This window comes from Pseudophryne corroboree, chromosome 9 (assembly GCF_028390025.1).
Source record: "Pseudophryne corroboree isolate aPseCor3 chromosome 9, aPseCor3.hap2, whole genome shotgun sequence".
NCBI classification, from domain to species: domain Eukaryota; kingdom Metazoa; phylum Chordata; class Amphibia; order Anura; family Myobatrachidae; genus Pseudophryne; species Pseudophryne corroboree.
The window spans coordinates 185,662,120-185,688,394 of record NC_086452.1 but is presented as its reverse complement, the minus strand read 5'-3'; the positions used below and the strand labels follow the sequence as shown (position 1 = coordinate 185,688,394).

The following is a 26,275-nucleotide window of genomic DNA, read 5'->3' as shown; positions in this document are numbered from 1 at the left end:
GAGATTCTTCTAGCACTGCTGACTCCTTGTCAGTGACAGAATATGAATGCTGCAGGTTAATGTCACACTGCAGCACCTGGCTCCTGTCACTGCAGAGGAGTCAGCATTTTGGTGTCACCTCCTGGAAGTGTGACTCCCGGGAGCAGCCTGCCCCCCCATGGGATGTCACTTAATAGGGCCCATGCAGAGTTCAGTTCATCGCCTGCTATTGCTCTCTGATTGCAGTTATTCGCCGAAATCCTAATTTGTACACATCTTGTGGCCATACTGGTGGTCATTCCGAGTTGTTCGCTCGCTGCCGATTTTCGCAGCGCAGCGATCAAGTGAAAAAACGGCAATTCTGTGCATGCGCATGGTACGCATTGCGCATGCGCTAAGTACTTTCACACAAAACTTTGTAGTTTTACCCAAGCTCGAGTGACGTTTTTCAGTCGCTCGAGTGATCGTAGTATGATTGACAGGAAGTGGGTGTTTCTGGGCGGCAACTCAGCGTTTTCAGGGAGTGTGCTAAAAAACGAAGGCGTGCCAGGCAAAAACGCTGAAGTGGCTGGAGAAACGGGGGAGTGGCTGGCCGAACGCAGGGCGTGTTTGTGACGTCAAACCAGGAACTAAACAGACTGCAGTCATCGCAAGATAGGAGTAGGTCTGGAGCTACTCAGAAACGGCATGACATTTTTTAGTAGCAGTTCTGCTAATCTTTCGTTCGCACTTCGGCTAAGCTAAGATACACTCCCAGAGGGCGGCGGCCTAGCGTGTGCACTGCTGCTAAAAGCAGCTAGCAAGCGATCAACTCGGAATGAGGGCCACTGTCCGCATGCGTATGCTTGGTTTCCTCGCTGTCATCATCATTATCAGTGTGCATGTGCACCAGCCCTGTCTTTGTTTCACAATATGCATCTGAATGTGGGAGATATGTGCAGATGATTCCACATAGCCTGGAATTCTACCCTAAAGCTCTTGACACAACCTCAGTGAACGCCTAGTTGTAAACGTTTTGTTACCACACAGTTACACCCCTACATCCGCAAATGGAGATGTGACTGAGTAGCATATGACCCTGAATTGTCTGTAGTTGCGTAGACTCCGTTCCGGAGCAGGAGCAGTGCAAATAACATAAAAGATAGGCCCACAAACCTTACTGTGCATCAGCCCCAATATGACAAAGATTCCTCCACAATGTTCTAAGTTAAAGAATATTTGTGGATGAAGGACACTGGAGAAAGATGGGAAAAATAAATACTACCATTAGATTTTAATGTGATGAAGTGATGTAAAATAAAAGATGCACTTCTCACTAATGAAGTAGTTATTCTAAATGTAGGTAGAGCAGTCCAAGGCTACACTCCATGGAGAATGTCGACAGTACATTTTTGTTTTATTGTTAGAGTTAGGCTAAAATATGGTGTTGACATGTTGCTAACATTATGAATATGTTAACAATTTAATCCATGTCAACACTTGTGAATGTCGACAAATAATCACTTGATTTATTGATATTCTTTATTTCCCTGTTTATTTCCCCACTTTGTCCTTCATCCTCATGGTGCTGCACACATAAGTGTTTAAATTACACAAAGTATTGGACATTTCCTGAATAATATAGTATTTGCTTTATATTTTATAAGGGAGCGCAGCGATCAATGTATGTTTTGAAAATGATAAAAACACATTTCCTTTTTAACTGTACGTATATTGGGGCAGGGATTTTGAAAAAAAAAAAAATTGCCACAACTCATAACGTAATCATAATTGTAAGAAACACAATTTACTGTATGCTAAAGACATGACTAAATTCTATACCTCCTGGTAAGTATGCTTTCCACTAATCTATCATCTCCCTTTATTACAGCTATGTGTGCAGTCAGCGTCACACTATACAAGTGGATTACATGGAATTCATGGATGAACTTGCTAAATTATTAGGTGTGAAACCCAACTTGTTGAATCTCTTTCTTTCTGATCCTAAGCTTGCCTGGAATATCTGTTTTGGGCCTTGTACACCTTATCAGTATCGAGTAACTGGAACTGGAAAGTGGATCAAAGCCAGGAAGGCAATCCTAACTCAATGGGACCGGACTCTGGAACCGATGAAAACTCGCTATGTAGAACAAGAGTCAGGCTTTTCTTTTGTGCACCTTATCCTAGGCATAATAGTGCTTCTATCTGCAATATTTTTTTACTATTGATTAGTAATATAGAATGCAGTTCTTTGTAGTCCAGCAGACACTTAGTGACCATGAATCATTTCATTGTACTCCTCTGTCTACTAGTAAAGTGTAAAGAGATGGTTGGTATATCATTAATACAATAAATTAATTAGACATTGCTAATTGGTATAAATAATCAGGGACAATTTTAAATGTACAGTTCCAGTAGCATTATTGGTAATAATGCTTAACACAATATTAACCATAACTCTGCCATCCCCCACATCTCCTTTCAAGGCCCACATTATTACTACATACCCAAAGAAACAAAACTAATAGTTTGATGTGAGGTATCTACTGCACAAAACTAGCCATACATCCTATGAATTTCCAGCTTCCTTATCTTCTGTTGTAGACTATGGTTCTCTTTTCTCATCATCTTATCGGAAGAAGATATGTGCTAAACAATTGCGCCTTTTACCTATGGGCTGCAGGACCGCAGCTCCCCCAGGTAAAATCTGCCATCCAGCTCAGTGTTAGTGAAGCCAAATGCAGTCCGTGACTGGCAGCGACTTCCTACTGGAAGTCCTACCTGTCAGTCACAGACACTACAGGCAGTCCCATTGCGAGGTGTTTTTACTCCCTCTGGGGCTGCCAGACCGGGCTGCGATTAGTAGAGAGTTGGTTCCTGTGGGAAGCACTTCCTGCCTCATCAGACCTAACTGGCTTCTATGGGCTGCTTAGAAAGAATGACAGCGTCGGGAGGCTGAGGATGATTTTAACATGCTTCGGAGCGGTAAGAGGGCTATTAGCGCAGCGTAACATCTTAGTACATCCCGCCCATAGTATTGTTAGCATAATGTACCAATGTTTGGGACATTGCGCATGCCGTACTGCGCACGTATAGTACCCATACTGTGCATGTGCAGTACTGGTCCTGCATCTTGGGACGTAGTATGGCTACAGATGTTGGTTGATTAACAGTCAGCAGCTGTTTCGGAGGTGGGGAGGCAAAGTGCTCAATATCACCGCCGTTTTGGGGGATAGCCGAGGCCAGGATCTCAGTCTTCTGACTAAGAATTCCTGGCCCCAGCGACATATCTGCAGCAGCTGGTCTGCATAACCTCAGGGTTACTCAGCCAGCCAGGGATGTGTCCTCGGATGTACGTAGCAGAGAATCACACATGCATGCAGGTGGCGTGTACTTATACCAGATGCCTCCTCCGGGCCGGTGCACGGTATCTCTGCACCCTAGGCAAAGTTTCAGCCTAGCGCCCCCTAATCTGCAACCCCCCCCCCCCCATCCCCTCCCTCACCAACTCCCGGAGATGTCATTTTACATAGACAGAGAAAAGGGATGACACTCAAGGACTTTTAAAATGAAAAGATATATTGTTGTAATATGTACAAATGTTAGGTGGCATGTTAGGAATCGAATAGGACACTGAGGCCAGTTTCACTTTTATGTTGAGTGATATACATCTGGTGGGGATATTTAATTGTATGTGTATACATACATATATACGCACTTACATATATTTTTATGTTCCCATGTTTTCTCTAATGTGCTGTGCATACCCCCCCACCCCCCACCCTTTGTGGTCCCGCAGAAACCGCCATGGGTTACTTACCTTATGTTGTTTTCCCTCATCATTGGATGGGTTCCTCTTACAGTCTGCAGCAGAATTACAATGATGCTGCTGGGTGCAGACATGTAGTCAGGTTCAACTTGCTGCTGGAGAGCCGGGATCCAGGGGCCTGGAGGAGGTGCATCAGGGCTATAAGAGCGACAGTGGGGGCACCCCTCGGGAACCATAGTTACATCTGCCTCGTATGTGCCTTCACGTGACTTGATGATACTAATGTCAGCACGGAGGAAGCGCTGAGGCACTATGCAGCGCAGCCTGATAGCGGCATGTGTACCTGATTAGACCTGCATCCACTGCCAGTGCAGTGTAAAAGGAGGATGTCTCGTACAGAGACATCCTTCAATTTATTGCTTGATGAATACAGTGGCGTCCTCCAAGGGCTGGTGCCCCTAGGCAGCCGCCTAAAGCTGCCTAATGGAAGAGCCAGCCCTGCGGCTCCTGCTGCATCACCATATGAAAGCATCACTGCTGCTTGCAATTAAGCAACAGTGATGCTCTTTCTAACCACATCTAAATCACCCCCATTAACTCTAATTACTGCAGTCTTACCTTTTTTAGTCTTAGTTTCATATCCAAATAGGCGACTGTCTCTAAGATGTTGGAGCTGGATTGGTTGTCTGTAATGGCGTGTGTGTAAAGGTAATATATTACTCTTTACAAAACTGTAGTGGTTACATCTGTGCAATCAGTTACTGTACCTTCATAGTTCAAATTGGAAAATTAAAATGTTAGAGTTGATTGGTCCTTTAAAGGATTTATTATTATTTTATTACCAGCTATTTATATAGCGCATACATATTCTGCAGAGCTTTACAGAGAATATTTGGCCACTCACATCTGTTATCATAAGTTACCTACCACATGCACACACATACACACTAGGGTTAATTTCTTGTTAGGAGCCAATTAACCTACCAGTATATTTTTGGAGTACCCGGAGGAAACCCACATAAGCACAGGGAGAATATGCAACTCTACACAGTTAAGGCTATGGTGGGAATTGACTCCAAGACTATGACTTAACCTTTACACCATCCATGCTGCTCATTTGATTCAATAAACACTTTTATTCTATCTCACCTCAGGTTTCTTACTTCTACAGTATGGCCATTTCCTAGTCCTACTACAGAAACAGTGGATCCCCACCAAAGTGTTAAAATGAGTTCTCATTGCACAGATTCCCCTTTAAAAACCCTTTGCAGATTTAAAATAATATTTAAACGGTGTATCACCTTACATTGACTGCATACCACCTTACTTGCTTATTACATGTTCCTCAGATTACCTAGGCATTATATTTGGGTTCATTATGTGTAAGCTTGATTAAATATTGGAATATCGTGGTAGTGATGGCAAGAGTGTAACAAAAGTGCAATATAGCTTATCAATTATAGTCTTACAGGTTTCTACAGTGTCTCTCAATACATTGATTCATGTCTATAACTAGAATTGTGGCATTGACATAGAAACATAGAATTTGACGGCAGATAAGAACCACTTGGCCCATCTAGTCTGCCCTAATTACAAGTACATGCACTCACTTACACGCTTGGTTTAATTTTTATTGGAAGCCAAGTTTGATCTACAAGTATATTTTTGGATTGTGGAATGAAACCAGAGTACCCCTGTGCAAGTACGGGGAAAATATACAAACTCCACACAGTTAAGGCCATGGTGGGAATTGAACCCATGACCTCCATGGTGTGAGGCAGTAATGGTAACCAAACATGAAGTACTGTATGTGACAGAATTTATTATTGAATGTAACATGATTAACAACTGTATATTATGTTATTTGATTTTGTATATGCTGAGGAGGTTCTTGGCTAGAATTTCTTCCATATAATTGTCTGAGTTATATGACCTATAACTGATTACTAAATTTGTCACTTACCTACATGCTGAAGAGCTGCAGTGTGAAAATCCTAAAGGAATTGCTGATGTCCAAATTAACCTTTTTATAATATAACTGAAAAAAACTATTTTGTAAGTTTGTATGAAAATAATATTTTTATGACTTTAAGCAAAAAGCTCTTCAGATCTTTTGATAATTAACTTATTCTGTGAAACAATAAAATTCTTAATTCAAAAAGGATTGTTCCGAATTTCTGTTTTAGTTTCACTTACATCAGATGATGTGTGACCAAGGCAAATAACAATAGCAGTAGGACATATCTATTCTGTGTTTCCCAAAGCATAGTAGAGCACATAGAGGGTGATGCAGATCAGGCAATCATATGAGAATTGTATGATGCTTATTTTTCACAATGGGGGTCATTCCGAGTTGTTCGCTCTGTATTTTTTTTCCGCATCGCAGCGATTTTCCGCTTAGTGCGCATGCGCAATGTCCGCAGTGCGACTGCGCCAAGTAAATTTGCTATGCAGTTAGGAATTTTACTCACAGCTTTTTCATCGTTCTGGTGATCGTAGTGTGATTGACAGGAAGTGGGTGTTACTGGGCGGAAACTGGCCGTTTTATGGGTGTGTGCGGAAAAACGCTACCGTTTCTGGGAAAAACACGGGAGTGGCTGGAGAAACGGAGGAGTGTCTGGGCGAACGCTGGGTGTGTTTATGACGTCAAACCAGGAACGACAAGCACTGAACTGATCGCAGATGCCGAGTAAGTCTGGAGCTACTCAGAAACTGCTAAGAGAGGTGTAATCGCAATATTGCGAATACGTCGTTCGCAATTTTGATAAGCTAAGATTCACTCCCAGTAGGCGGCGGCTTAGCGTGAGTAAATCTGCTAAAAGCAGCTTGCGAGCGAACAACTCGGAATGAGGGCCATTGTGTATACTATGTACATATGCAAGTAGGGTGAGGCTGACTACTATATATTTCCACTTGCGGCTCAAGGCTTATATCTGGGACTGTAGCTTGGCATTCTTATGCAGGCAATTTTCTTAAAAAAGATTCACCAATACTTTTTGACCAATGAACCAAACTATACTTTATTTCCGGGTTGAATTGACGGGTCAGGCGACCCGCGATTTCGGCTATGCCCCTTTCACACCGCACGCCGACCCGGGTCGATACCGGGTTATTTGTGCGGTGTGAAAGAGGTACTAGTTAGTTAAACTCCATTACATCACCCAGGCAGTCATGCTCAGGGCCATCTTAACATATTGTCACACTGGGCAGCTGGTCAGGGCACCACAATTCTCAAGGAATTCGAGAAGAGAACGGCTGGGCCAGTGGTGTCTCTGTAGCTTCAGATGAGGCAGGTAGAGAATAATGACTGGCTGCTCTTATTGTGAATTACAATCAGCAGAATTCTCTAATTGCTTCCCAGACAGTGAACTAGCTGTCAGCATGCTGCTTTGTGGTCGGCTGCAGCTATCCACCAATCAGACTGCTGACAGCTATTCACAGTATGGAAACGTGGAGACACTGTGTGGGACTGCGTGAGGGGTAAGTCATTTTTTACATTTTATTTATTTATTTATTACCGTGAATGGGTGAATGGGGACTCCAGTGCATTGCTTTGCCCAGGGCCTACAATGCTGTTAAGATGGCCCTGATCATGCTAGCTATTTATTCTTGGTTGCCTGTGATGTCCCTTCATTGGGCAGTCAAGTGGTGAATGGAAATTTTTCCATTGAAGTTTATTGTAAACCATGTTTGTTTTTTTTGTTTTTTAGAGAACATTTAGGCAGGAGTTCACTAAACTGCAGATTCAATCTATAAGTACTAAAACCCCACATGCAGTTTGGAGACCTTGCTTAGATACAAAGCATCCCAGTTATCAGCAGCATTTTGACAAACATGCAAAATTGTTACCAAATAGTCACAGAAAATAAAAAAAGACACTTGCTGTGACAGAATGATTATATAAAGCCATATGCTTTCTGAGGTACATCTCCACATAGCCACAACAATGAATCCACTCAGCATACTTTGGGACACATTTATAGATAGATGCAAAGATGTGCCCAGAATGTATACAAAAATAGGATTTTGGTTACCTGCCGGTAAATCCTTTTCTCGTAGTCCGTAGAGGATGCTGGGGTCCACATTAGTACCATGTGGTATAGATGGGTCCACCAGGAGCCATTGGCACTTTAAGAGTTTGAGAGTGTGGGCTGGCTCCTCCCTCTATGCCACTCCTACTAGACTCTGTCTAGAAACTGTGCCCGAGGAGACGGACATCTTCAAGAGAAGGATTCAACACAGATAGTGGCGAGATTCATACCAGCTCACACATACAAGTCACATCAAGCTAACTAGCTTGAAAAACTCAGCAACTGCTGAAACATTACTTACCAAATAACAATGCAGTACATAACTAAACAAAGTTGTAATGAACCAGATAACGATTGCAGGATAATGAAGCGCTGGGCGAGTGCCCAGCATCCTCTATGGACTACGAGAAAAGAATTTACCGGTAGGTAACCAAAATCCTTTTTTCTCTTACATCCTAGAGGATGCTGGGGTCCACATTAGTACCTTCGGGATGTACCAAAGCTCCAAGAACGGGAGGGAGAGCATGGAGGCTCCTGCAGAACTGATTGACTGAACTTCAGACCATCAGAGGCCAAAGTATCGAACTTGTAGTATTTAGCAAACGTGTTCAACCCAGACCAAGTTGCGCTCGGCAAAGTTGTAACGCCGAGACACCCCAGGCAGTAGCCCAGGAAGACCCTACCTTACGAGTATAGTGGGCCTTGACAGATTTAGGACACAGCAATCCTGCCATAGAATAAGCATGCTGGATAGTGAACCTAATCCAGCGAGATATAGTCTGCTTTGAAGCAGGACACCCAATTTTCTTGGGATCATACAGAACAAACAAAGAGTCTGATTTCCTGTGACAAGCAGTCCTCTTCACATGGATGTTGTGAGGGCTTTGAAAATCTAAGGACTTTGTTGAAATTGAGGAGTCAGTAGCCACTGGCACTACAATAGGTTGGTTGATATGAAATGCCGACACAACCCTTGGAAGAAACTGCTGACGTGTCTGGAGCTCAGCTCTATCTTCGTGGAAGATCAAGTAAGGGCTTTTACAGGACACAGCCCCCAATTCCGACACACATCGAGCAGAAGCTAAGGCCAACAACGTGACAGTCTTCCATGTAAGAAATTTGACCTCAACCTCCTGTAGAGGCTCAAACCAGTCCAACTGGAGAAATTGCAACACCACGTTAAGGTCCCAAGGCACTGTAGGCGGTACAAAGGGAGGTTGGATGTGCAGAACTCCCCTCAAAAAGGTCTGAACCTCAGGGAGGGCAGCCAATTGAGAAAATGGACAGGGCCGAAATCTGGACCTTCACAGATCCCAACCTCAGGCCCATATCCACACCTGCTTGCAGGAAGAGGAGAAAATGTCCCAGTTGAAACTCCACAGCAGTAAACTTCTTGGACTCACACCAAGGCCAATATTTACTAAAAAATCGTGTTTGTCTGATTTGTGTTTTTTTTTCTAAGTCCCAACATGGGAATTCACTAAGCACCAATCTCGGCAGTGTTTAAACTATTTGTAATGGTTTGAATGACAAAGTTCAGAAATACGAATGAATAGACCATCAGTCAAACGCGACTGTTATTTCATACAACACGGGTATTCACTATTCATTCGTATTTGGGTGTTAGTCTCTGAGTGCTCAATTGCGGTCGTATTTTTTTGCGAATCGTTAAAAAAATCTGCAAAAAAATAGACCTGCTTTTTTCAGCCGTGTTTACATGTGTTGACACTTACAAATCATTCCCACCTGACTTATCATGCCTATAAAAGGGACACAAACTTGTCTCATCCAAAATAATTTATTGCCTTATGTTTGGTGGAGTAAATTTGGATTTTTAAAAGTCAATACACATTTTTCAACATATATCCATTATTAAACACATTAGTGTTAAAAGTTAAAGTATTTTGCATTTTGTGGGTTGTGGCTCAGGTTTTTAAATATGATTACTCATTTTTTACACACACAAACATGCCACAACAATAATGTCATTCATTTTGGTTATTAAAATTTAAAAATTTACACAAACATATTAGGACACTTTTACACAACTCTATTGTGTTTTTCTTGTAAAGTCGTCTACAGAAGAAATGTAAACCAGTTTTAATTCACATTGTAAGTTGCGTTGGTCATGGATGATTATGCCTGTCTGCCAATTATTGTGTCTGCAGGATCTGAGATTGATTGGAATCTAGAAAGAGTAATGATTAGAAAAAAATCAAGTGGTCTGTTTACTTCCTGCTAAAGACATTCTGGCTGTCTGCCAATTATTGTGTCTTCAGGATCTGAGATTGATTGGAATCTAGAAAGAGTAATGATTAGAAAAAAATCAAGTGGTCTGTTACTTCCTGCTAAAGACATTCTGGCTGTCTGCCAATTATTGTGTCTGCAGGATCTGAGATTGATTGGAATCTAGAAAGAGTAATGATTAGAAAAAAATCAAGTGGTCTGTTTACTTCCTGCTGTATGTGCAGCTCAAACATTTCCCTCCTCCAAAAAAATTCAAAGATGGTAAAGAATAAATGTGCATACTAATTTCCTGTTGTTGTTTGTACCACTTATAATTAATGATGTTGTACAAATTGTCAAGGAGCTAAGTGTTATATCTATTGATAATGCTGATTTAGATTACCTTATAACTTTACAATAATGGGTAAGAGACACAGTACGCAATTGGCGTATGGGGTACCGTAAGGGTACGTATTTAGCGTAGCATACGCTAGGCCGTGATCGAGACGCACATGCGGCACGCTCGCTCACAGCTTAATGCGTGGTGTCGAGCACGCTATAGGCGAGCGACAACCGTAATGCTACGCTATCAGCGTAGCGGACGCTCGAGACCACGAGGAGATCACGAGCGGCGCAGACGCTCACAAGATGACAATCAGTAAACCTTGAATGTAACACACAGAAAGGATATTCTTATACTGTAAACCTTGTACTGAAACACTGTAGCGATATAACGCTGCTTAACCTTGTTAACACTAAAGCTGTTTGAGCGATCGAGACGCTCCTATTACTCTCTGCAATGTAATGAACACACAATAACGTGCTAAGGATCCAACACCTTTACTAACAAGCTTTTAGTTATATCGAAAAGGGGTAAAACAGTTACAAGTCATACACTACATACTAACATATAATTCTAACAGAATATCTAGACAAAAATATACAATGACGTTACAATCTTAAACTAAACAGAGAGAGAGAATGTGGCCACTACAAACAAAGAGCGAGATAATCACAGAGAATTACTTACACACACACTGGGAACGATCGCAGCGCAGCCTGGTACCAGCCCCTAGTTAATCAATATGAAAACCGTTTGTGGAGAGAGTGGGAGAGCTGTTCAGGCTGGCTGATCTTATATACACTGGGTACAGTATACTACAAAGGGACCTACAATCTCATTGTTCATTGGACACAGGAATGTCTCCTCGCATCATATCAAAAGGTCATAGGTTAGTTTGAACAGGTGAGCTGTGACTATTTTAAACAGCTCAGGTGGGTGGGAATCTCCGGATTCCCGCCGCATGGATAATGAACTGCAAATATAGAATATGTCCAGAAACTACTAATGGCCATAACTACATGCAGGAGCGATTAATCTTTACCTAACCAACACCGGATTATTGCTATTAAAATACTCTTCAGTTAGGTACCAGACACAGCTGTTCAACCTTAATCAGACCCTTTGTACCACGTAAAGAGGGATTTCCAAGTCCGTGAACAAGTCACATTAACCAAACTGACAGTTATCATTAAGGGGAACATTATCTATAAAACAAGCTATTTGGTTCTATTATTAAACGATTGAGTCGCCCGCTAGACGCACACAAAGTCTACCGTAAATGCACATACCACGCGCTCGAGCGCATGGCCGAGGCGCCATCACGCGGCTGCGTGTATCCGCATGCACGGGAGAGAATGTGCACGTGCAGCAGGCACGCGCATGAGGTGCATATATGGCAACGTGCAGCGTGATATTTTTCTGACTTTGACAGTCCACCCTTTGGCAGTCACCAATAACTGCCACTTCCTGAAAACAGTTCAAAAAGAGAAAAATATATGTCATGTAAAAATACATTTCTATGATTGGGTAAGGGAGAAGAGAAGAAGGTGGGAAAAAGGTATGACCTAGTGAGATAGTAGAAGCATGTATGTATGAGTCCATGTTTGAGGGGTCATGTATCATCGTGCCGTACGTGTTTTAAATCAAGCTTCGAGGTATTGCAAAGTATACATTTGAATTCCTTCTTATCCCGTGGTACGGGTCTGTCGATGGGCTGTCAAACTTTACCGAGCTCTTTTCGGCTTTTGGTTGCAACAAAATGGGGGAGCACATTTTAGTTGATGATACATGAATGGGGGGATATGTGAGTGCTGATATCTGTGCCTATATTCCCTATCGACTATGTGTGTCATTACCTGAAGGTTGTAGAGATGAAGATAAGAAGCAATTATGGTAAATGCAGTCGTAAACTATGTGAGTTTAATGTACATTTGCCGATTGAGGTCTTGTCTGATGTCTTGTCTCGATGTACATGTTGACTGTAGTCTCCCGATGCTTTTGCTATAATTGCTTGAGCAAAAAGCTTTCTCAATGTCCATAGACTTACAATCTTTGAAGTGTTGGGCTATCGTAAAATTTTAGAGTCACTAGGGAAAATGGGGGTCTATGGCATTGTCCATCAATGGTCTGTGTAAAAGGTTGTCAAATTCTTCTTCCAAGCGGATGTCTTTGTACCTTGGAGGAAAACAAAGGAGAAACGGGTGAAAGAAACTGACCGTGGAATCACATTTTCATCACAACATTGTCTCTATTGTTGGGTCATACATCAAATTAATCGTTGTTAATACAGTGTCCTCGCTTCTTAAACTCATCACTCGGGCATTACGTTTACACTTCGTTAAAACCCGAACGCATCTAAATATCAGACCGACCAATATGATGACACCCAGAATACACAAAAGAAATTTCCCTACATCCATGATAATACCTTGGGCCCATTCTCCTAAACCAGAGAACCAATTTCGTGGGTTCAACCATGACACCCAACTGGTCAGCTCATTACCCACAGCAGCCAGGGTGAGATTGTGTTTCCTTCGGAACTCCCATTTTAATTGTAAAATGTCATCCATCTTTAGGTCTATGACCTCGGCTGGGTCCTCCGTGCTGTTTGTAATGTACGTGCAGCACTTGATTCCATATTGAGTTGCCAGGGTTACACAATACCCGCCTGTCACAGCTGTGAGGTAATTGAGAATCATCCTATGCTGAACCAGTTCCGTTTTGTAGGCTTGTAACTCTTTTCCAGTGTACCTGAATGTGTCGTCATACATTTCGGGGATATTGTCTAATAAATTTGCAAGCGCAGATATATATTTATAATTTATCACTCCTCTAGCGGTTCGAGTGATATCTAACGCGAGTAGGAATTGAATCCCGGTGGATTCATGGATCAGGTCAGAGGCTGAATGCTCTGTTCTTTCTATCAAGTGCCGTTTAACGATGTGCTCGTAATGAGTGTGAGTGTAAGGAGCTTGGGCACCACGGTGAATATCTTTAATTTTAGTGTGGGATACAGTCATTACCTCAGGCAGTACTTTTCCACTATAACATAACCCTTCTGAGTTTGGGGCAAGCCACTTATACGCCTTCCTCCCGCATATGAAATATGCATCATCGGGGAGAACATATGGGACGGAGTGTGACATAACCATATTACAAATTTTCCATGTGAACTCTCCTAGCCCTAATTCTTCCATCTGTTTAGTACACGTATCAGTTTGTACGATCTGTGCACAGTATCCTGGTGATACTTCTCCAACTCGCATGATCCTACTTCCTAAGGTGTACCTATACCGAAAGAATTTCCTATGGTCGGCTATCTGGCGTATAAGTTCTGTGTCTATGGGCAATCTGTCGGCTCTATGTGAGAATGTCATGGTTTGATTACTCCATGACGCTTCCCAATTTCCCGGCTTTCGGGGATTGGAAATGTTAAAGCACACTAAGGACCTATCCACATGATATTGGTGGAGCTTCAAACTAGGAGGACTAGAGATATTAAATCTCTTGTCCACCGGCCTCCCACCACTTAGCTCAAGTACCTCTCCTACCATTAAAGGGAATGGTACTAGTCCTGATTTGCTATGGCCTTGAGGTACTTGAGAGCATACCCAACAGTCTGTCTGATTTAACACTTTACCCACTAAGGAGTGATAGTCACTCAATGGATGCCGGTCCATGTGGACATTAAAACTGGACTGACATTTCTTTATGCACCCATCCTCAACTATATTGTCACAATGCCTACAGATGCAGTTCTCTTCAGCTAACAATCCTTCACAATTCCTTCTATTGTCAATGCTACCAGATCGTTTTCTGATACTCGCCTTTACTCGGAGATTATGTTGTTCTTGGAAATCTACGCCTGCATCCTGGTCATCAGAACCCATTCCTGATCCTTTCTCGACCTCCATGATACTCTCACCGAAACAGACTGCTCTGGTCAACATCATGGTCAACAGGAAAATCCGGATCACAGTCTCTTGGGGCAAGTCCATCTTTGAGGAGTAAAAGGGGAACAATAAGAAGGGGGAAAGGAAATAGGAGGGAGGTGGGAACTGGAGAAAATAACAAATGGGAAAAAGAAATCTGGCTCGACAAGCTTACGGTCTTGTTATTCTCAGCGCTCAGGTGTCGTCTCAATCCTCCCTGAACAGACACTCTAGTGATACAACCTCTACCATCTGTTCTTTATCACGGGACCTCTCTGGGTCAGTGACCTTTTTACAATGAGACGAATGGACCCAAGTCTCTCTCTCGGCAACCTTCAAGGCAGTTGTGCTGGTCAATAAGACTTGATATGGTCCTTCCCATCTGTCAATAAGGCAACCTGAGCGTAGAAAATTCCGTATCATTACATAATCCCCAGGTTCAATGTCATGACAATTACTGTCTGGCAAATCAGGAATCACCAACTTTAGATTATCATTCTGATTCCTCAATTGCTTACTCATCTTAACCAAGTACTTTACGGTTACTTCATTGTTACATTTCAAATCATCCTGGGGGTTAATCATAACATGGGGTTGTCGACCAAACAGAATTTCAAAAGGAGACAGATTAAGAGGGGACCTGGGAGTGGTTCTGATGCTGTATAATACGATTGGCAAAGCTTCAGGCCATAACAGTCCTGTTTCAGTCATTACCTTGCTCAATTTATTTTTAATAGTGCTGTTTACTCTTTCCACCTTCGCGCTCGCCTGGGGGCGGTACGGAGTATGCAGCTTACTATTAATTCCCATCAACTTACACATTGTTTGAAAGACTTCACCTGTAAAGTGGGTACCCCTATCACTTTCAATTATTCTAGGGATACCGTATCTACACACAAATTCCTGCACAATTTTCTTTGCAGTAAATACAGCGGTATGTGTGGCCGCAGGAAATGCTTCAACCCAATTTGAGAATACATCAATACAGACCAAAACATACTTTAAATTTCTACAAGGTGGCAATTGTATGAAATCAATTTGTATCACCTGGAAAGGGCCATCTGTTGGAGGGATATGAGATGGCTCTGTTGGTATTGCCTTTCCGATGTTCTTCCTCAAGCAGGTGAGGCATGTCATCGCTCTCTTACCCGTATGGGAAGAAAATCCTTGGGCGCACCAATAAGCTCTTACTAGCTTGCACATCCCTTCTTTGCCTAGATGAGTCAGCCCATGTGCTGCTTCCGCTAGACTTGGAAGGTATGCTCTTGGTGCCACTGGTTTACCATGTCCATCTGTCCAGAGTCCTGAGGACTCCTGGTCATATCCTTTTGACTTCCAAACTGCTTTTTCCTGTGGAGAACACAAATTTTGCATTTCACACAATTTCTGTGTGTTTACAGTATTAAATACCATCAGTCGTGTACTATCTGTTTGTATGGGGTTACCAGCTGCTGATTTAGCAGCTTCGTCTGCTCGGCTGTTACCAAGTGATACCGGGTCTTGGCTATATGTGTGAGCTTTACACTTGATAACAGCCACTCTGTCGGGTTCCTGTATCGCTGTTAGAAGTCTTTTGATGTGGGCTGCATGCGCTACGGGTGTGCCAGCTGCCGTCATGAAATTTCTGAGGCGCCATAGGGCTCCGAAATCATGGACTACTCCGAATGCTTACCTAGAATCTGTGTAGATATTGGCTGACTTGCCCTTAGCCAATTCACATGCTCTGGTCAGGGCAACCAGTTCAGCAACTTGTGCTGAGTGAGGTGGGCCTAGCGTTTCTGCTTCTATGGTACCTTGGTCATCTACGACTGCGTATCCAGTACACAAGTCTCCCGAGTCCGTCTGTCTGTGACAACTACCGTCAGTGTAGAAAGTAAAATCTACATCTTCCAGTGGGTTGTCACTGATGTCAGGCCTTGCCGTGAAATTTTGGGTCAAATATTCCATACAATCATGTATGTCATCCTCTGTATTAAATCCTCCTTCACCACCACTCTCATCCTCCACCCTTTGTGCCTGTCCAGGCACACCTGGGAGATACGTTGCAGGATTTAATGCACTGCATCTCCTTATGGTAATGTTTACGGGGGCCATCAATGCCAATTCCCATCTTGTAAACCGCGCTGATGAGACGTGTCTGGTTTGGGCAGAATTTAGTAAGGCTGACACTGCATGTGGTGTATGGATTGTGAGGTTGTGTCCTAGCACTACATCTTCGCTTTTTGTAACTAGCAATGCTATCGCTGCAACGCTTCGCAAGCATATGGGGAGGTATCTAGCTGAGCGCTGTAGTAGGCTACCGGCCTGCTGGCATCACCATGCTTCTGGGTTAGGACACCTGCTGCGCAACCAGCACTCTCTGTTCCATACAGCTCAAAGGGTTTCCCATAGTCAGGCATACCTAATGCCGGTGCCTGTGTTAGGCACTGTTTTAGTCTTTCAAATGCCATCTCGGATTCGTCCGTGTGCGAGATCCGATCAGGTTTACTTGATGAGACCATCTCCTGCAAAGGTAGGGCTAGTATGGAAAAACCTGGGATCCAGTTACGGCAATACCCACACATTCCTAAAAACGTTCTGATCTGTTGCTGGGTTTGTGGCAGGGTCATGTCACGAATTGCTTGAATTCTATCAGCGGTAAGGTGTCTCAGTCCTTGTGTTAGACAGTGTCCCAAATACCTCACACGAGTCTGGCATAATTGTAACTTGTCTTTGGAAACCTTGTGTCCTGTGTCTGAAAGATGAGACAGGAGCTGTTTCGTATCTCTCAGGGATGCTTCCAATGAATCTGAACACAGTAGTAAATCGTCCACGTACTGTATCAATACTGATCCACTCACTGGTTGGAAAGACTGTAAACAATCATGCAGGGCTTGTGAGAAAATACTTGGACTGTCTATGAAACCTTGGGGTAAGCGAGTCCATGTATATTGAACTCCTCTGTATGTGAATGCAAATAAGTATTGGCTGTCAGGGTGCAGAGTTACCGAGAAGAAGGCGGAGCAGAGATCAATCACAGTGAAAAATTTGGCAGTGGGAGGGATTTGCATTAGGATGACAGCTGGATTTGGCACTATGGGGAATTGACTCTCAACTATTTTGTTGATCCCTCTTAGATCCTGCACTAATCGGTAGCCCCTCCCCCCACTCTTTTTAACAGGGAAGATGGGACTATTTGCAGTGCTGGACGTCCTTACCAGAATGCCCTGTTGTAGCAAGCGCTCTATTACAGGGTAAACTCCTAACTCCACCTCTGGCTTCAGAGGATATTGTGGGATTTTTGGAGCTATCCTACCATCTTTTACTTGCACAACTACTGGGGCTACATTTGCCATCAATCCAGTGTCTTGTCCATCTTTGGTCCAAAGTGACTCCGGTATCTGGGAAATCATTTCTTCTACCTGGACGGACACCTATTTACAATAACAGTGTGTGACTTTAATCTTGTTGGGGAGTCTAGCATATCTTGCGCTTCCTGAGCGTGGTTTTTGGGTATGTCCAAGAACACACCTTCAGGAGTACAGTATATGACGCATCCCATTTTACACAGTAAATCTCTCCCTAAGAGATTAGTCGGAGCCGATGCAGCCAGCAGGAAAGAATGCTTGGTATGCAAAGGCCCTATCGTAATCTCTGCGGGTTTGCTTAAAGGGTAGTGCTGTACTACTCCTGTTACTCCCATGGCTGGAATTGTTTTACCAGTGGTTCTCATGCCCACGGTCGAATTTATCACTGACTTGGCCGCCCCCGTATCTACAAGGAAATTTAGAGATTTACCAGCTGCATCAATTGTGACCTCGGGTTCACTTCCAAGGTTCGCAATTAATTTCACTGGCTGTAGATTACAGGTGTGGCCTCGCCCCTATGGTGCGTGGTGGCCTCCCTGTATCGCGCTGGCAGCTATTACCTGTGAAGGGGGTAAATGGGATCTATCAGTGACTTGCCAGTCTCTTTTTGGGGGATACCTTTTTGTTTCCCCTGCGTGTGGCTTATAACTCCGTCTCTGCGGTCCTTGCTCCCAATATCGTGTGTCATGTCGTTGTCTAGGGGGCTGGTATGATCTTTGTGCATTCTTTGATTTACAGTCTCGTGCAAAATGTCCCTCTTTATGACAATAATAACAAGTTACCACATTTGACTTACCCACAGGGGTCGGAGATTTATACAGAAATGGCCTTGTGGTCAGGGCCTGTATACTTACGGCCATTAACTTATCACTTTGTGACTCCCTGTGTCTGGTGATATTCCGCTCATGATCAACAGCAGCCTCTCTCAAAGTAGCCACCGACAGACCTCGCCAACATGGTTGGGTGGTCTGTACCCTTGTCTTTAATACTTCTTTTAAACCTTCCATTAACACAGATACTGCTACTGCTCTATGATTTACATTTGTCGAAATATCTTCTATGCCTGTATACTTAGCCATTTCCTGTAGTGCCCGATGAAAATAATCAGCAGCTGTTTCTCCCTCTTTTTGTTTGATGGTAATAATTTTATTCCATTTGGCAACAGCTGGAAAATACTCTTTTAACTGTAAATTTATTCTCTTTACATTATCTTGATTGTACACATCCGTAAGGGGTACATCTTCATCTAATTTACAGTCAGCTAAAAATCTTGCTGAGTCGACATTGGAGGGTAAACATGCCCTCAGCAATATCTGCCAGTCTTTGTTATTGGGCTCCACAGTATTTCCTAGATCTCTAATGTATTTCTGACTAGCAGCTAGATCTTTCCTAGGATCAGGGAATTCAGACACCATTGTTCTTAATTCCATTCGGGAAAAGGGGCAGTGCATGGCGATGTTTCTGACAGGAGTGATTCCTGAAGTGTCAGTTTTCCCTTTTGGCACTGCTATTACCCTAACGGGATTAAGTCCAATAACATCCTTCTGAGTAGATTCTACAATATGTGGTGAAATGGTTTCAGCATAGTGTATGGTGCCGTACTTACCGGATGCTACGACCTCACCTGTCCCTCCGTTAGGGGGCTTTGACGCTAATCTTACGGGTTGGGCCGTGCCCACGGTTGTTTCTGCTATGGTGGCTGCTAGAGAGAGTGCCGATTTTGTTGTTGGCTCACCCACTTGATCACACTCCTGGGGAAAGTTTAAAACAGGGTACAGCTTGCACGGGTTAGTATTTGCATCGATAATCTTAGTCACATTATTCTTAACATTTATACAGTTACTAAGTGCTTGTTTATCATTCACCAGTGTGCCATTCTCTGTGACCACCTGCTCTCCTGTTATGTATGGTGGCGGTGGCGCCGTGGCTATCAGTTTCTTGATAGGGTTAGATCCAGCCGCCTGAGCCAATCCTCTCTGTATTTCACCCTCCTGCTGCCATAACTGTAAATAGTCATAATGTTTGATTCGTCTCTTTGCAGATTTAATGAGACATATCCTTCTCCTTAGATTTTGCAACACATCTGGGCTAAAACTGCCTACCCGTGGTAACTTTTCCCCATCGTGCACAGTCATTCTTTCCCATTCATCACACAAAACCTCTGTGTGTGATCCGTATTTCTCACACATTACATACCTTGCCGACCCGATTGGTCGGTTTATTAAGTCAACCCGAACCGAGGTTGATCGCCCCCTACCTGAACAACTGGCCCCCATCCTTGCAGGTGTTGCTTTCACTACCTCTGACCTTCAAATCAGGGTCTTCAGCAAACCCTTACAAAACCAAGATGTCCGGGGTAGGCCGGCGGCGAAGTTTACCGAGTACTCCACTCACTCGCCCACGTCGACCAATACGCCCACACACTGCCTTAGCGCTGGCGTACTCAACCTAGGGCCCCTGCGACCTGAACCTCTATTTACTGGAACATGTGGGTGTGATCCGAAGAGCAATTAACCCTTTCCAGTAACTATTGGTTGTTGGATAGTTCCCAAGTGACTAGCGAACTTCCCTTAAAATAAAAAAAATATTACACAAATCACGTTAGAATGTACAAATAGCGTTTATGACCCTTCTAGCGTACGCAAATGGTACTGGGTCAAGTTACTAACTAATGCACACAATTACGTGCGGTACAATCGTTCTGCACATAAGCAACTAATCTTATGTGCGGAGCGACCAGTGGAATCGAAAATTGTGGCTGCAAATTCCTTCAGCCTGAGCTTAATGGCCTATATGGGTTCCGCACCAACCCTTACTGGTGTTGTGCTACTCTTTATCTATAGCGGACTTCTTAGTCTGCTGTACCTGGACCTCCTGGTCTGTCTGGACCTCCTGGTCTGTGCTACAGTAGACCTCCTGGTCTGCTATACTCTAATGCTCTTTTTTAATGTTTAACAAGGGATGCCTCCCAAGCCACCATGCAGTCACTTACACGTATGTACCTTCACGAGAACTCGATTTCCTTTGGTTCAACCCCAAAAATTAGAAACTTATATATATATGTATACACACTCTTTCACCTCATATACACTTTACTTTCGTTTCTGCACAGAAATCCCTTTCATTCAGTAACACAGTCTAGTCCAGATGGGTTGCAAATTAGAGAAGGATCTATTAGCTTAAAAGTTTGGACACTGGAATTGACTTGCGCTATTATCGCGTTGCCTCCTTTTCGCCTATTTAAAATAATACTATCGTGTGATTTGTATTATGTGGGCGTACCCAGACGCTCAGTTGCGTAATATACGCTCCGTGCGTCGACCCTTGCGTCGCGTACACTCGTTCTGCCCCTTGTTAGAGACACGTGTACACAAGCCAGGTATGTCCACAGTAACACAGCTAACACGTTTATCAATGTAAATGATATTTAGCTATAATCATTTACCGAACACCACACAGATTCCACTGTATCAACCTTTAACTAGGCCAGGCTGTGTGCGTGTTTTTATAATTACTCCTTTAAGTATTAATTTTAACTTTTAACTACCAATAGCAACAAATCTTTCTCAGCACGTTATCAATTGTGAAATGGCAAACAGGAAGGTGATATGTGAAAATACACAAATGAAAAGAGATACAGTTGTGTGTGTGCGTGCGTGTGTACTCAAAACAGAAATAAAAAAAAAACAATAGTGTATTGTTCTTACCTCCGGTTCCGGATCCCACCAGCACTCCTTCAATCTAGCGAAACAGACGCTTATCTAGTCAGCACTACTGTATCCCGATACGAAGGGATACTGCCTTCCCGCCCTTGCTGACGGATAACGTTTGTTTTCGCTAGTGCGGATATGTGGAGGACGGACGAGCCGCCAATTGATAATGCTGATTTAGATTACCTTATAACTTTACAATAATGGGTAAGAGACACAGTACGCAATTGGCGTATGGGGTACCGTAAGGGTACGTATTTAGCGTAGCATACGCTAGGCCGTGATCGAGACGCACATGCGGCAGCTTAATGCGTGGTGTCGAGCACGCTATAGGCGAGCGACAACCGTAATGCTACGCTATCAGCGTAGCGGACGCTCGAGACCACGAGGAGATCACGAGCGGCGCAGACGCTCACAAGATGACAATCAGTAAACCTTGAATGTAACACACAGAAAGGATATTCTTATACTGTAAACCTTGTACTGAAACACTGTAACGATATAACGCTGCTTAACCTTGTTAACACTAAAGCTGTTTGAGCGATCGAGACGCTCCTATTACTCTCTGCAATGTAATGAACACACAATACCGTGCTAAGGATCCAACACCTTTACTAACAAGCTTTTAGTTATATCGAAAAGGGGTAAAACAGTTATAAGTCATACACTACATACTAACATATAATTCTAACAGAATATCTAGACATAAATATACAATGACGTTACAATCTTAAACTAAACAGAGAGAGAGAGAATGTGGCCACTACAAACAAAGAGCGAGATAATCACAGAGAATTACTTACACACACACTAGGAACGATCGCAGCGCAGCCTGGTACCAGCCCCGAGTTAATCAATATGAAAACCGTTTGTGGAGAGAGTGGGAGAGCTGTTCAGGCTGGCTGATCTTATATACACTGGGTACAGTATACTACAAAGGGACCTACAATCTCATTGTTCATTGGACACAGGAATGTCTCCTCGCATCATATCAAAAGGTCATAGGTTAGTTTGAACAGGTGGGCTGTGACTATTTTAAACAGCTCAGGTGGGTGGGAATCTCCGGATTCCCGCCGCATGGATAATGAACTGCAAATATAGAATATGTCCAGAAACTACTAATGGCCATAACTACACGCAGGAGCGATTAAACTTTACCTAACCAACACCGGATTATTGCTATTAAAATACTCTTCAGTTAGGTACCAGACACAGCTGTTCAACCTTAATCAGACCCTTTGTACCACGTAAAGAGGGATTCCCAAGTCCGTGAACAAGTCACATTAACCAAACTGACAGTTATCATTAAGGGGAACATTATCTATAAAACAAGCTATTTGGTTCTATTATTAAACGATTGAGTCGCCCGCTAGACGCACACAAAGTCTACCGTAAATGCACATACCACGCGCTCGAGCGCATGGCCGAGGCACCATCACGCGGCTGCGTGTATCCGCACGCACGGGAGAGAATGTGCACGTGCAGCAGGCACGCGCATGAGGTGCATATATGGCAACGTGCAGCGTGATATTTTTCTGACTTTGACACTATTTTGTCAATCATACACTTACTAAGTATTTTGATTTACTTCTGTGAATTTAAAAATGTGAGGTTTATTTGTTAATTTTATTTGGGTGGCTGCTTGTCCTGCCCTTTGCCTTTAGCACTGTCATGTTGGCGTGCTCTGGTGGAGCATCTTGGTGGTGATGACAGTGGCGTGATATTTGGAGTAGTCGTACCATAACTGCTGCTTGTTTGCTGTTGGTGCATGGATCTGAGTGTTTCATTGAGGTTAGTGAGGGTGGCATTGAGTTCACGTGTAGCAGCATTTTGATTGTCTACAATTCGGAATACATTCTCATTTATCTTTTGATTGTTTTGAAAAATGTTTATATAGCTTTGCTGTTGTCTGTGCTGTTCTTCCATTAGTCTGTGCTGTTCTTCCATTATGCGCTGTAAGTTGGCCATGACCTGTGTAATGTCTGCACGCATGAGTTCCATGGTATTGGCAATTCTCGTGGTTTGTTCATTTTGTCTACTCATATTTCTGTTTAATCTTCTGAGGTGACATGGTAGGCTTGCAAACATTTGTGTCTGCCTACGCAGGCAATCTTCATTAGTGGCCTGCTGTCTAGCCCAAATGCTCCAAAACACGTGATCAGGGCCTTGTGTTACTGGTGTTGTTGGGCTGTGTTGTGGTAGTGGAGTGCTTTGCTGTGGTGGTGTACTCACAGGTGCTGGGGGGCTTATTCCTTTGCTTAATGGCTGCATTTCTAACATGATTGTCTCATCCATGTCACTGTGTTGCTGTTGTTGCGGAGGGATGCTGTTACCAGGACTAGAAGCTGTAATTGAATAAAAAAATCCATTAGTTATCCATATGTTTGAAAAATTAAAAAAAAAACACTAAACATGGAACACATGTCATTGACTGGTGCTTTCACATATCCTGCCTAGCAACATCATCACTCATAATGTAAATACATACATATGGCTGTTTGTGGCTAATGTGTCTGGTTACTTCATTGTGAAAGCAAACACATTATTTTTATTGTTGATCATACATACTCCACCATAAAAACTAATTGTAATCCATAATGTGTTACCTTATAGTTTTTCAAAAACAAACATAGGAATGTTTTTATATGTATTTGCCAATGTTAGGTCAAAAACACATGTGAAAAATTGTAAAACAACCTTACTATTTCACAAAATTACACATGAGTTTCTGTTGCAGCATCTTACACACAATGTGCTACTGTATGGCTGAAGTGGACATACATATATTTACAGGATGTGGACAAGGCCATTTTGCTAGGATTCCATTTCATGTTTTATAGGCTTCGGTAAGTATATCATACTAGGTGATTCATCGCGCCCTACGGGCGCTCTTCACACCGTCGTTTGGGGCTATGCCCCGTTAACCCCTGCACACCTTTGGACATACGCAGGCCGGTAGGTAACAGAATCAGAAATGCAGGGCAGTATAGAGGGCATACAGAAATGGTGTCCAGTTGAGAAAAGTTAGAGAGGCGTGGGGGGGGGGGGGAGAAGGGAATGTACAGAAACGCTGTGCGATCGGTAAAGGATAGGGAGAGGCAGGGTGGTAGGGAGAGGATAAAGAGAGGCAAGGTGTTAGACAGAAAATACCGTTGCAAGAGGCTACGACCCGTTAACCCCTGCACGGGCTTCAGCTGTGCTATAATTGTTATTATATGGAGTTTTACCTGCAAAAAAGTTTATGCTATTGGGTAAATATTGCAAGGGGGAAGGGCGTGGGGGCGTAGCCCTTTGTGAGGGCGCAAAGAGTGGCCGCAGGGCACAATGAATAACATAGTGTAGTATATACTGCTAGTGTATGCAGCGCAGCTGATACACACAGTGGCCTCAGGTATCAGAGCCGCGTATACACACAATGGACACAGGTAGCTGAGCTGCTTATACACACAATGGTCACAGGTAACGGAGCCACGTATCCACACAGTGGCCAGAGGTAGCAGGGCAGCTTATACACACAATACCCACAGGTAGCAGAGCCACTTATACACACAATACTCACAGGTAGCAGAGCCGCTTATACACACAGTGCCCACAGGTAGCAGCGCAGCTTATACACACAGTGGACACAGGTATCAGAGCCACGTATCCACACAGTGGCCAGAGGTAGCAGGGCAGCTTATACACACAATACCCACAGATAGCAGAGCCGCTTATACACACAGTTCCCACAGGTAGCAGAGCCGCTTATACACACAGTGCCCACAGGTAGCAGAGACGTTGATACACACAGTGCCCACAGGTAGCAGAGACGTTGATACACAACGTGCCCACAGGTAGCAAAGCAGTTTATACACACAATGACCACAGGTAGCAGTGTTGCTTATACACACAATGGACCCCGTTAGCAGTGCCACTTCTACACACAATTCCCATAGGTAACAGAGGCACTTATACACACAGTGGCCACAGGTAGCTGAGCCGCTTATACACACAATGGCCACAGGTAGCAGCACCACTTATACACACAATGGCCACTTTTAGCAGCACTGCTTATACACACAATGGCCACTGGTAGCAGTGTCACTTATACACACAATGTCCACAGGTAGCAGCACCACTAATACACACAATGGGCACAGGTAGCAGTGGTGCTTATACACACAATGGCCACTGGTACCAGAGCCGCGTATACACACAGTGGCCACAGGGAGCTGTGCCACTTATACACAATGGCCACAGGTAGCAATGCTGCTGCCGATGTGGCTGCTATGGGTGGGGAAGGGGGCGGTTGTGCCGCGGGTGGGGCGGTAGTGCCGCGGTTGGGGGAAGGGCGGGGGTGTCTTACTGATGTGGGTGCTATGGGTGGGGGAGGGGGGCGGGAGGGCCGCGGGTGGGGGAAGGGCGAGAGTGCCGGGGGTGGGGGAGGGGCGGGAGTGCCGCGGGTGGGGGAGGGGTGGGGGGTGCTGCAGATGTGGCTGCTATGGGTGGGGGAGGGGGCGGTAGTGCCGCGGGTGGGGGAGCATCGGGGGTGCTGCAGATGTGGCTGCCATGGGTGGGGGAGGGGCGGTAGTGCCGCGGGTGGGGGAGGGGCGGGGGTGCTGCAGATGTGGCTGCCATGGGTGGGGGAGGGTCGGCAGTGCTGCGGGTGGGGGAGGGGCGGGGGGTGCTGCAGATGTGTGTGCCATGGGTTGGGGGAGTGAGTGCCGCGGGTGGGGGGTGCTGCAGGTGTGGGTGCCGCGGGTGGGAGGGTGCGGGGCGTGTGCCCGGGTGGGTGACGGATGTTGTGAAGGCTGTGGGTGCTGCGGGTGGGAGGGGGGCGGCTGTCAGTGGTCGTCCACGGCATTCTCTTCCGGACTGTGCGGCAGCTGAGCAGTCACCGGCCGGCTGCAGTGTCACCAGGGTGCAAGGAGTGTATGGGGAGGGGGGAGAGAGGGGAGTGGGCGGAGATTGGGAGGGGAC

General features: G+C 44.2%; 1 protein-coding gene across 1 annotated transcript in view; it reads left to right on the top strand.

Moving 5' to 3' along the window:
* Positions 1-5,857, top strand: part of LOC134957827 (flavin-containing monooxygenase 5-like) — a 163,346-nt gene extending 157,489 nt beyond the window's left edge. Inside the window, exon 9 of the mRNA XM_063940026.1 lies at positions 1,850-5,857. Coding sequence (XP_063796096.1) covers positions 1,850-2,186 — 337 coding nt within the window. The 3' untranslated portion in view covers positions 2,187-5,857. The remainder of the gene's footprint in view (positions 1-1,849) is intronic.
* Positions 5,858-26,275: the final 20,418 nt, after the last annotated feature.